The sequence below is a fragment of the Vombatus ursinus genome, unplaced genomic scaffold (genome assembly GCF_900497805.2).
Source record: "Vombatus ursinus unplaced genomic scaffold, bare-nosed wombat genome assembly UNPS02014802.1, whole genome shotgun sequence".
In the NCBI taxonomy this organism is placed as follows: domain Eukaryota; kingdom Metazoa; phylum Chordata; class Mammalia; order Diprotodontia; family Vombatidae; genus Vombatus; species Vombatus ursinus.
In genome coordinates, this window is record NW_020954580.1 from 19,968,416 (window position 1) to 19,981,384 (window position 12,969).

The 12,969-nt window shown below is 42.3% G+C and overlaps 1 protein-coding gene across 4 annotated transcripts in view; it reads right to left on the minus strand.

Moving 5' to 3' along the window:
• The window catches only part of NRP2 (neuropilin 2), a 148,303-nt gene that overhangs the window by 99,877 nt on the left and 35,457 nt on the right, over positions 1-12,969 (minus strand). For all 4 annotated transcript variants that reach the window (XM_027873649.1, XM_027873648.1, XM_027873650.1 and 1 more), the window contains exons 3-4: positions 7,642-7,823; positions 238-468 (exon numbers count right to left, since the gene is read on the minus strand). In XM_027873649.1, coding sequence (XP_027729450.1) covers positions 238-468; positions 7,642-7,823 — 413 coding nt within the window. The remainder of the gene's footprint in view (positions 1-237; positions 469-7,641; positions 7,824-12,969) is intronic.

Below are 12,969 nucleotides of genomic sequence, written 5' to 3' on the forward strand. Positions count from 1 at the left end.
AGGGCAGAAGATAGGACAACTTCTACCATCTTTCCTTCTGTCTTTAGTTGAGAACAAGGGATCATCACCCTTTGAGTTAGCACTAGAGAATTCTTTATAGTTTTAAAATATTTGATTTCTTTTTTTTCTTTTCTTTTTTCTTTTCTTTTTTTCTTTCTTTTTTTTGCTGTTACTGAGGTGATTTGCAGACAGAGGGCAATCTACTAAGAAAAATACCTTCAACCCATTATTACTCACCATGTGGAATGCCATCCCAGATGTCCAGCCAATCATATTTACAGTCACCTTCTCCCACTTGCAATGGATCGTGCTCCAGGTCAAAGGTCATAAATTGAAGGATGATCTCCATCTTAGGTTTGGCTAAGATGGTGAAGGTACAGTCCAAATTGTGTGGGTACTTATCAGGGAACCCAGGGGATTCAATGGTACCATTCAAACTGGTGAAGTTTCTTGAACAATCTTCAGAGCCTGGAAGTAAGAAAGAATTGAAACATTTAAAAAAAAAGTAGACTCTCTTTGCTGTGTTTGAGGGTCCAAAGTCTCAATGTTTGCCATTGGATAGATCCTTGAAGAACACCCTCTCAGCACCCACAATTAAAGCCCCCAAACCAGTTCTTCTCAAGCACAGACCAAGGGGAGAAACATCTGGCTTGATCTACATCTCAGAGAAACAACAACTAAAACATTTTGGGGGGATAGAGAGAAGTGAATGTGTATGTGCATTTGTGTGTATATGTGTATGTGTGTGAATTCTGTTGAAAAGAAGAACAGAGTCTCCTTTCTCATTCCACTCAGCTGCCTGCTCCAGAAATGTAAGTTATTTCAATCCTTAAGGAAGGCTTTCTGATTGCCAGCAGGGAAAACAATGTTACCACTTATTTATTGCTGACCTCAACACTGGCCTCCATTGTACGGTGGCCAGCTAAGTGCCCCCCTGTCCCCACTGAGATCCAAGGTGCCTCAGGGGAGGGGCAAAGGGGAGCTTGGGTTCCCATTCATGTCATGACCATATTAAAACTAGTTGCTCTGTAGTGATCAGACAATTAACAATCGGAGTTTTTAGCCGCTGAATCACAGCAGGGTATAAGGGATGTTAAAGGCTTTCCACCACTGTCTGGAGAAAGACATAATTCGGAAAGCGTCTAATTTCTGCGTGATAGAGATGACCGGTAAGGTCCCGTGCTGGTGCCTTCCTAGAAAGGATGGAGTTCTCCTCATTATATGCAGCACACATTCTTGTGCCGGTGTGGCTTTGGACAGCAACGGCGATCTACCCCTTAAAGCCTCTAGGTGGAGTCGTCCTGTATACCAGGAAAAATGTAAGCATCTTCAGGACTAAGTCTCCTGCTGCAGCCAAACAGAGCCACCAATTCTCCCAATCTGACAACGTGGCACTACTGGGGCTGCAACAACAACAATGTACAAACATAAGCACGCGCGCGCACGCACACACACACATGCACGCACAGAGGCAAACAAACACAGCAGAGCCAACGCAAGTTATCTAGCAACACAGTGAATGCAAATGCTAAGCAATTAGAATTGACTGCATTCAGCTCAGATAAAAAGGTAAGCTGGATTTATGAAGAGAATCATACACACTCCAAGCATGGAGGAAAAACACAGAAATATTCAATAAACCAGGTGTTTACTGGCAAGGAAGTGTCCTCTGGGGATTGCACAGAGATATAACTATGTGATGTCAATAACCTGATCTTAGCCCGCGGCGATGTCTTTATCTGAGGCTCCCTAGCAGGCCGGTTCACTAGTATCTTTACTGATGACGGTTCTCTGGAAAGCAGTGAATGTCTGACTTTTAAAAGGTGCTATGCAAATGTGTATCGGAGAGAAAGAAACATCCTTTTCTTTAAAATTGAGAAGGAAATGCTTTCGCTCTCTCTCTCTCACACACACACACACATACCCCTCACCCTCTCCCCTGCCTACTGCAGCAGATTGGCAAGGCAGGGACCCTGGACCCACAAAGACCTCAGAAGGAACCTTTTCTTAATTCTTTGGAGGTCTATCTCTAACCACGGTGGCTCGGAGGTTCTGCACTCACTCCGTTGGTCAAGGATATTCACACCAACTGGGCAAGCCCTCAGGCTGCTGGAGCATGAAGCCAGACTAGTAAGGCCAGAGCTAAGCCATCCTCTGCCCTGTCTTTGTTTCCTGTCATCCTGGGCTCCGGTAGCGCTTCCTCGGTTGGCCGCCTGCTTCGCCCAGTATGATGAGATCCAGGGCAGCCCAGCAGAGCACAGCCAGCTGGCAGATCTTCAAGGGGTCCGAGAGGAATTTTGAAAAGGTTAGGGTTTAGCTGCTGCTGAGCTCCCTCCCCTTGTAGGCCGGCTGGCAGGGCCACATGCGTGGCAGGGAGAAAATTAAATCTCCATTCTCAACCTACAGGTCAGCTTTGAGAGCCAGGGGGGGAGTATTGACTTTCCCTCCTAGAGCCTACCCTTACTGTAATTCTCTTTAAAGAGGACTGGAATTTCCCTTGGGAGCAGGGAATTAAAGCGAAATCCCTGGTCCCATCAGATGCTTCACACAAGAGGGAAATTTTGCTTGAAATTACCAACAGTTTCAAAGAAGGTTCCTGAAAACAGCCCCTCCTTCCTGTTCCTCCTCAGCACCACCACAAACACACTCTCTTCCAAACCACAGCTCCCATCTCCTGCCCATGCTTGCTCCTTTTGTTTCAAAACAAAAGACTAAAGGAAAGATTCTAAAATACATTTGATTCCCGGAAGATTGTGCCCAATTATACACATTTGGGTACTCAAAGGAAAGGCGTGTCTCTGCCCCAGGGCTATTATTTCCATCAGCTTGCCCCTAGCTCAGAAGAGATTCTAGTCCAGGTAGATACCAGGATAGCATTCAATGATAACAGCAGCAACAACCTCAACAACCAGGCCTTTTTCTTTTAAATAGTGGGTGCCTGACTCTTGATGGCATCTTGAAACCTGCCTGTTGCTCTGGGTTTGGCCCAAATACCAGAATGGAAGGCATACTGAATGTTCAATACAAATCAGAGGGATAGGGATTGGACCCATGATTTCATTGCCATGGGGAATTCCCAAGTGCTGTAGAATACTCCTACTATTGTAGGTCAGCACCTTCTTTGCATTCTTTAGAGTTGCCTAGAATACTTAGAGGTTAAGTGACCTGACAAAGGTCACACAGCCAGTATGGGTGGGCATCAGGACTTGAAACTAAGTTATCTTAGATCTGAAGGGAGCTCTCTATCCACAATTCCATGTTGCTTTGCTTAAGTCAGATACCAGGAAAAACATAAGCATTCTCAGGACTAAAGTTAAGGTCTTCCTTAGCTCTTAGGTCAAAGGGATCAGATACATTAAAAAAAAAAAAAGCTCCATCCATTCAGATGGACCAGACACCCTTCTCTACACTGCATGCAAAGATCTGCCAGGGAAACAGTGGTTTCTACAGCAGGGAGCCATTTCTTTCCGAACAGCTTTAGCCCAGCATGATTTCCTAGCTGCTGTATAATTGGAACAGCAGTCCCAAAAGCAGAAAAACCTGAACAAGGGTTTCCAAAAGTAACCAGAGTTTTTTCTAGAAAAGCCTTCCAACTAAAAGCCAAACTAAAAGAGATATATTGAAAACAGAACAACCCAGACCACTCATCCCCTCAACTTAAAGGTGCTAGGATTCCCCCAGTTACATGTTACAGCTGAGATGCTAAGCTCAGCCATCACTAGGTCCCAAGAAAGGCATCTTGACCTTGAACTCAAGTTCAAGAGAGAGCAGGAGAGGAATGAACCTCTAAATCTTTTTGTTTCCAACAGTGATTTTTAAAAAAAAATACTTAAAATTTCTGCTGCTGTTTCTATCCATGATGGGGTATCTCATTTTCAAATTTGCAAGATTTTCCTCCAGCTAACCTTCTATGCAGATAACCAATCTGATATGTTACGGAAATGCTTGATTTATTTCATAAATTAAAAATAAAATAAGTAATTTTTTTAAAAGAGAATAAAAAAAAACTGACCAAGTGATATATGATCTCTTACAGCCCACTTCAGCTGGAGCCAGACATGAAGCTCCCAGACCCATCACAATGTTCCCTGTCTGCACTGAAGTTGTGAGTTTATCTCTCTTGGTGTATTTCTTCACTAGTGTTCTAATGGTATAATATACTGTCACTGGACTCCAAAGCCCTCTGGTATGGCTATTTGTATATCTCTGTTTACAGCTTCCCCCTCTCGCTCTCTTTGAAGAATACTAGGCAGCAAACAGAGCGGTGTTTGTTTGGATTTCTTCAGTATATTCATGCATTTCTTTCATGTTCAGTTGATGACGTAAGCCTTGTGTGTGTGTGTGTGTTTTTTTTCCCAGGACACCGGCAGTGGAAACATGGGCACAAGGCCTGGCACCTCGATGGATTTTCAACTCTTCTTCATTTTCTACCCAGCAGAGCCATGTGTCTGCACAGCTGGATGTTACCCTGATGACCTTACAGTGCCCACATTTGGGACTGGAAGATCCAGTGAGTGACTTTGTGTCCCTTTTGCACTGCTGACATTTGAATCACTAGAGGTCCACCTCAAGTGCTTCTCCACCTAAAAACTACCTATAACTAGCATTTATTTCTTTTTAAAAAATTTTTATAGCTAGTATTTACATACCCCATTAAGGGTGGTTTTTTTGGTATGTTATCTCATTTTATCCTCACAGTAACGCTATGAGCTAGGTTCTATTATTATCCCCATTTTACAGGTGGAGAAATTGAGGTACAGAAAGTTTACTTGACTTGCCCAGGGTGACACTGCTAGTAAGTGTCTGAGGCAGGATTTGAATTCAGGTCTCCACAATTGTGTCCTAACGATCCAAAGATGTGCTGTAGCATTTGAAGTTGTGCTTTGGTGGTTCCTTAAACAATGACACTCAACCTGCAGTACCCTCTGCCTTGGATCTGACTTCCTGACAATTGCCTTTCCTTCCTTCTGTTGACTAACCCCTGCAGCAGAAAAGAGACACATGGTGCTCATTTATATTTAAAACTGACATGAATGCAAATTTATTTTGGTTTGAAGGATTTCTGAGACTAGAGTAATATCCAAAGCTTAAGAATGGTGAAAACCAGTCCTCAAATTGTCTATTTCTCATGGGTAGACTTACATAGACTGATGAATATCTGATAAAGTAAGCAGAACCAGGAAAATAATCCACACAATTAGGAAGGAAGGAAATATTTGTTAAGTGCCCTATATGCCAGATGCTAGGGCAGCTAGGTAGTGCAGTGGATAGAACACCAGCCCTGGAGTTAGGAGAACCTGAGTTCAAATCAAATTTAGTTCAGACACTTACTAGCTATGTCATCCTGGGCAAATCACTTAACCCCAGTTGCCTCCCAAAAACAAAGAAAAACTATGTGCCAGATACTTTGCTAAGGACTTTACAAATATTATCTCATTTGATCCTCACAATAACCATGGAAGATTGGTGATATTATTGTCCCCATTTACAACTGAGGAAACTGAGGCAGACGGATGCTGATTTGCCCAGGACACACAGCTAGCTAACATCTGAGCTCATATTTGAATTCAGTTCTTCTTCCTGACTTCAGGCCCTGTGCTCTGTCCACTGCATCATCTAGATGCTTCACAATTACTCTGATAATATATATGCAGAGAATGACATCAAGATGGACACTGTGTAATTATAACAACCAAGAAGGTTGGCCCTTGAGATAATGTACTACCTTTCCTTCTTTGCAAAAGCCAAGGAGCTATGAATGTGGAAGAGTGAATATGCTGTCAGATCAGTGGCCTGGTTGGTTGGTTTTGTTTAACTGTTATTGTTCTCAGTAAGACTGTGAGCCCCTTGATAGCAGGGACTGTCTTCTGCTTTACTTTGTATCCCAAGTGTATAACACAGTAGGCACTTAATATATGCATGTTGACTTAACTTTTACTCTATCTATTCTTTGTCACAAGAGATGGTTCAGTGGGTTGAGAGCTAAAGGTGATGTAAAACCAGAAGCTGTCAATAACCATCTGACTTCTTCCATCCACCTTAACTGCAGTCACCTTATATCCTTCCACCCCTTAGCCCCGGTGTGTCTGTTTCCTACACAAACTTTGCCCAGTGTAATTTTTGAGTGCTGGTGATTGACCTATTTCTGCTGATCTCAGCTTGCTTTTCAAAATTAAGGAGGGCTCAGGATGATACTGATGATGTTATTTCCAAGAGGCTAGAGCCAGGCCTGCTTTCAGCCATAAAGTATGTTGGGCCCTGCCGCATTCTTATCTCCCTTCAGTTAGGCCTGGGGCTCATCATCACAGGGCATTACCCCCCTCTGGAGCAAGTTTGCCCCCTTACTCACACTCTGTGAAAGTCTATGCTCCTGCTCACTCACATAGCTTTCCCCTTTATTTTGTTGTAAATTCTTGTTCTCATGCAGACAAATCTGACAAATATTTAGACAGAGAAGACATAAAAAGTGCTTTCAGCAGCTACCACTTCCTTTCAAGAACTGTTTGGCAAAAAAGAAAATATAGCTGAATAGTTCCCCTTGCATTGAACTCCAGAGGCGCCTGGCTTTCTCCCCTCTATGACAAAGCCTCTCCTTTGCCTAGCACTATACTAGTCACAAAACCCCCAGAATTGAAATGCATCATCACTATGTATGAGGATGCCACTGGCCTATTGGAAGCAGGGCGAGTATGTGAGCAGAGAGCTCTGGAGGGACGAGTCTCACTCCTCCTTGGCTTAAAGAGGGTCACGATGGCCACACAGAAAAAGGCCTTTGCTTGGGGTGCTTAAATACATGAGTCAATGAAGAGGGAAGAGAAAGGAAAACTTCCTTACATCAGCCATGAAATCAAGTACCAGTCCAGACTGCTGGTGGTCTAAAAAGAAACCAGGAAACCAAAGAGAGACCCAGGTGCCAAGTGCTAAGAAATGTAATCCTCTCTGCCTCTCCTTCCTACACCTTTCTGATTGGTTTTCACAGCAATCTAGATGTGTTTGGGAATGGGAGGGGGAAGAGTGAGGGGGGCTGCTGTGGACAGATGTTGGTGCTCTCTCAGCATGGGTTCATAGGGCCATGGACTGAGAGCTGGAAGGGGCTTCAGGGGTCATCTTGTTGTAGCTCTTTCATTTTTTTCAGATGAGGAAACTGAGGCCCACAGATGGGAAATGATTTCCCAAGAACAGACAGACTAGTAGTCAGGAGTGGAACCCAGGCCTTCTGACTCTTTTCTATTTCATTCCATTGCATAAATGGAAATGGTCCCCAAAGCAAATTCTGGGGATGAATGGGATTTCTGTAGATAGGCAAGATCTTTTTTAAAAAATTACTTAGAAAACTGCATTCTGCCCATTACTTTTCTTGAATAGGTCACTAGAAAAAACATGTTTTGTCTTCAGTGCTCTCCTATATCACCTTAGACCTCTCTTTCCTCTATCACCTTTACTGAAAATAAAATATTCCCACTCACATGACTTAGAGCCCCTTCCCTTGGCAGATGACTTGAGGAAATGTCCCTTGGGTTCCCATCTTCCCTTTCAGGCTTGCCCCCTCTTCCCTCCCTGGGTTTCCCATATCTGCCAAGCTCTGGTCAGAGGCAATGAGGTGTCTGATAGGGGTGCATCTCCTCTTGGGGCATCACTGACCTGTCTTGAAGATCTCATAGCGTAGTGAGAAGCCAGCACCCTGCCGGGCATAATCAGATGTGAACTTGATGTAGAGCACTGACCCCGAGGAGATGATGGTGGGAGGGGCAATGTTCCCACAGTGCTTTCCCAGGAGGTCTGCAGATTCACTGTCCCCATCCCGGATCTCAATGAAGTCATACCTAGTTGATGACAGTGTAAGGGGACACATAAGAAGAAGAAAACAAATCATCAAAAGAAGAATACTTTGCTCTTGTCTGGCTCTTTGTAGCTAAGGACTCCCTGCCTGAAAGACAGCTTGACACAGTGCGTAGAGGGCTGGGCCTAGAGTTAGGAAGACCTGAGTTCAAATCCCACCTCAGTTTCTGTTTCCTCACCTATAAAATGGGAAAAATCACATTCAGAGAAAGAACTATGGAGTTTGAATGCAGATCAAAGCATACTACTTGCTCTTTTTTTTTCTCTTTTCTTCTGTTTTGTTTTGTTTCCTCTTTCTTGTGGTTCCTCCTACTGGTTCTAATTCTTCTTCACAACATGACTAATGTGAAAATATGTTTAATAGGAATGTATATGTAGAGCCTATATCAGATTGCACACCAGCTTGGGCAAGGAGGCGGGAAGGGAGTGGGAGAAAATATAAAACTCGAAAGCTTATGGAAGTGAATGTTGAAAACTAAAAATAAATTAATATTTAAAAAAGAATATAAGCTGCTTGAGGGCAGGGACCATCTTGTTTGCTTGTATTTGTATCCCTGGCACTTAAGTGGTTAATAAACATTTTATGCCTCAAAAAAAATAAAATGGGGATAACAATAGCAACTACCTCCTAGAACTGCTGTGAAGATTAAAGGTGATAATAATGATAAAGCACTTAGCACAATGCCTGGCACATAGTAAGCACTCTATAAATGCTAACTATTATTAATTATTATTATCTGTCAAATGGAATATTAATAGCGCCCATCTCATAAGGTTATTGTGAGGATTAAATGAGATAATAGATGTAAGGTATTTAGTAAAACTTAGAACACCATATAAACATTAGCTGTAAGTGTGGCATAGTGGATAGATTCGGCTTCAAAGCCAGAAAGATCTGGGTTCAGGTCCTGCCTCTGCCATGGACTAGCTGTGTGACCCTGGGGTATCACTTAAACTTCTCTCCATTAGGCAACTATCTCTAAGACTATAAGTTTCAGAGAAAGTATTTACCTGTATTGCTAGAGGAAGCTTCCTCATATGACAGTCCCCTATGCCAGGCCCTATCCCCATTATTATTTTACAGTTAACTTTTCCATTCAGTTGTTCTAGCCCGGGGTCAGTAAGGAATACATGCTATCATGCCCATTTTTCAGATGGGAAAACTGAGACCAGTGAAATGACTTATTAAGGTTACAAAATGAACAAGTGACATGGTGAGAGATCTTCAGCTGACACAATGGCACCACATTTCAAACACTTCCCTAGAAAACATTCCGCTTCCTCCCTTTCCAGCAGGCCTTGCTTCTCCCCAGCTTTCTTTTCTTTCCAGTCTTCATTTTTATTTTCTTTGAAAGACATATTACTAAACCTATAGCAATTAGCCCCCTCCCTCCCTGAGATGACAATGCAGAATTCAAGGCATTACACCATGATTGGTGACAACAAGCCAAGAACATTAAAAATAAAGGAATCAGCATCATAATCCAACTCTTCAATAAGACAACAAAACCCTTTCTCCAACAGCCCAGGATGAATCCCTGGAGAGCCAGTCTCTTCTTGATATAACCGTACATCTATTAGCCCTTGCAAGGCTACATGTAAGCTTTAGGGCATTTCCTAAGGTATTGCCAAGCTTAAAGAGAGTGGTCTACACTGGGTTGGGGAAATGGCCCCTTAAAGACCCCAACCACATCCAGTCCTAACCTTGCAGGGCTGAGGACTGAGAGAGGCTGTGGGCTCTGGAAACCTGCAGTTCACTATTTACATCCTTTGACTTCCTCTTCTCAGCTCCCACTTAATACTCCTGACCCAGCTGCTTTGTTGAGAAACCTCTTCTCCCAACCACTCCCTTTAAATTGTTGGCCACTGTAACATTATTTACTGAAAACTATCTCTCTCTCTCTCTCTCTCTCTCTCTGCCTCCTCGCTATTTATTTACTTTTGCATCAACCTGTTAAAATAACACGCAACAAATTTCTTCCTCCAGGGCATGAAGCAGAGTGAGAAATGTTATACTCCATGGGATACTGCCTTCCCTGGGCTGTCACACACAGCGTCTTCTTGGATAAGTAGCTTGTTCAAGGCAAAATGGTCTCCTATCTCATCCCAGCTCCACAAGCCACACCTTATCACTCAACAGTTTCCAACTCAATCAAATCCAATGAATTGGGGAGATAAAACAAAGGGAAGTAGTGGGCGAGACTCAGCTCCTGTCCGAGAATGAAGAGGGCTGGACTCCTGACCGAAAAAACGCTGAAGCTAAGGTTAGGGTGGTAGACAGAGGACAGAAGAGAATAATGAGGAAGCTGGGTGGTGGGGCTGGGGGGAGTAATCAGCTCAAGTGTATGATTTTCATGTGGTAGCTGAACTGAGTCAGCTATGATACTTTCTTGACTTTGGAAACAAAGGGCATTTGACTTGATCCAGATGGAAAGTGAAAGTTGACATGGTACTTTTCTCAAGAAAATCCCCAAGATTTTCTCAGGCCCAGTAAGGAAAGCCCCTACCAATTAGTCTCACAATGTGATAAGCTTTTCTGATCATAAGCTTTCCCCAGGTATTGATGGCTGATGTTCTAAATAGTGGTACACAAGGAACTCTAACATCTGCCCGCATTCCTTACTCCTCACAGCTGCCACCTTAAGTGGGCAAGAGTCAAGTGTGAGGCCCATTTTACTTAGCAGTCACCCAAACCACAAAATAGTAACATGGTTTTCTCAAGGTTACACAGAAGTAGGGGGTGAAATGGGGATGAGAAAATTACTCATCCATCTTGATCAAAGGATCTGAGTATTTTTATGACCTTGAAAATTAAGAGAACCTACTTCTAAGAGGGTTCTTAACTGGTTTTTGTGCCTAGGACCCCACTGGCAATCTGGGGAAGCCTATGGATATCTTCTGAGAATCATGTTGGTTGCCTACATTTGCAATTGAAGGAAATGCCAAATAACAATTAGAGGTTAGTGAAGATTAAGAGGAATTTTTTTTTCTCTCTTCACAGTTTGCAGATTCCTTAAAATCTGTCTGTGGACACTAAGTTAATACACCCCCCCCCCCAAGTCCTGATCAATGCAATGATCAGTTACAGTGCCAGAGGACTAATGATGAAACCATTTATGGGCCTCTTTACAGAAAGGTGACAGACGCAAGATACAAAATAAAATACACATTTTTGGACACAGCCAACGTGAAAATTTGTTTTCCATGACTGTACATACTTGTTACAACAGCTTTGTTTTTCTTTTTTTCTTTTTTCCCAATGGTGGTAGGAATAGGAATGGAAGAGTGAGGAGGGTTAGGGATAAGCTAGCAAGAAAATAAGTGAAGAGAAAGAGGGTCATCGAGGCATCTTTTTTTTTTTTTAATACAGAGAACAGAAAGAAAGCCAGAAAGAAGCACAGGCAAAGACGACAGCTTTGAAAGCTACAGGCTGAACTTAACATACACTTAAAAAAGAAAAGCAAGCCACACATAATAGAGATTAGTAGTTTTGTGTATTATCCTTTTTTTGTTGTTGTTCTACTTTGTATATGGAAATACCCATTTCATTTGTTTTTGTTAAGTTCATAACTTTTTAAACAAAAATTCAAAAAAAAAACACCCAAAAGGAATTATAGTATTTAGGACTGGAAGGGGCCTTAGAGGTAGTCAAATTCCATTCACTGGAGGCACTGAGTGGCACAATAGATAGAACACTGGGCTTGAAGTAAGGAAGACCTGAGTTCAAATCCAGTCTCAGACACGAGCTGTGTTCCCTTGAGAAAGTCATTTAACTTGTTTGCCTCAGTTTCTTCAACTGTAAAATGGAGATACGAATAGCAGCTACCACTCAGTAAAGATCAAATGAGATATTTTTGAAAAACTTTGCTTAGCACAGTACCTGGCACATAGTAGATGCTATATAAATGCTCATTCCTTTCCCCTATTCTCCTCTTCACCTTCATTTTAATTGGCAAACATTTATTAAAAGCCTATTATGTACAAGGTACCATGTTGGATGCTGAGAAAAACAAATTTTAAATATTAAGGTATCCTTGATAAAGTTACACACAAATCAAATTTTTGTAAATCAAATCATACTCTCAATGTACTAGGAGAGCTTGTTACTTAAATGGATCCTTACAGGGAATCTGTCTAATAATTTATCTGCAGAACGAAGAGATTGGTCAAAATGGCCTCTGAGGTCCCTTCTGGCCCTAGTTTTATGTTCCTATGATCTTTTGACCAAATTTGGGTTTTCATACATGAATACCATTTGACAAGGAATATTGTATGTTTGAACGGGTACCAGACTTGGAGTCAGAAGACCTGGGCTCACGTCCCATCTTTGCTGCTTACAATCCCTTTGACCATAGGCAAATCCTTTAACCTCAAGTTCCTCATCTATAAAATGGGGGTGAAATTTGTAATAGTGACCTCACAAGACTGTTTTTGAGTAAAGCGTTTTGTTGATCTGAAACTGCTAAGAAATGTGAGTTATTTTTATGTAGAGCATACTCTTCCCCTAACAATTACACTGCTGTGAAGTAGCCATCCTCCCAGTTCAGCATGGTAATCATGACCCACTTAGCCACACAACATCCTGTCCCCACTTTTTTTTTTTAACAAAAAGTCACAATACAAATGACACATAAAGAAATGTTTTGTTTGCCTCCTGCCACAACCGACTCATTCTGGGAAACGTGTTATTATTGAAGGATTTCCTACAAATGGAACAAATCTCAGATATTTCAACACTATCAAGTGAATTTGTGAAGAGCTCAGTTGTGCTTAGAAAGTCTGTGGTTTCTGAACAAATGTAGCTCCATGTCTAACAAGGGCTATTAGGGAAATCTGGGTGCCGCCATCTTCCTGTGTGGCTCTTCAGGGGGTTCTTTCTGGCCAAGGGGCAGTGTCAAGGGGATTCCTCTAAAAACACATCATGGGGCTTAAGGACTGTAGCATGAACCAACTAACAGACACATGTTAACTGCTCTGTTTGTCTTGCATTAGGCATATAATCTCTCTCAAAATGAAAAAATTCCTTGCAAAGCTAGAGCACCACTTTTGAACTTTAGGCTTAAAGCATGGAGAAAGAGAGAGAGAGAGAGAGAGAGAGAGAGAGAGAGAGAGAGAGAGAGAGAGAGAGAG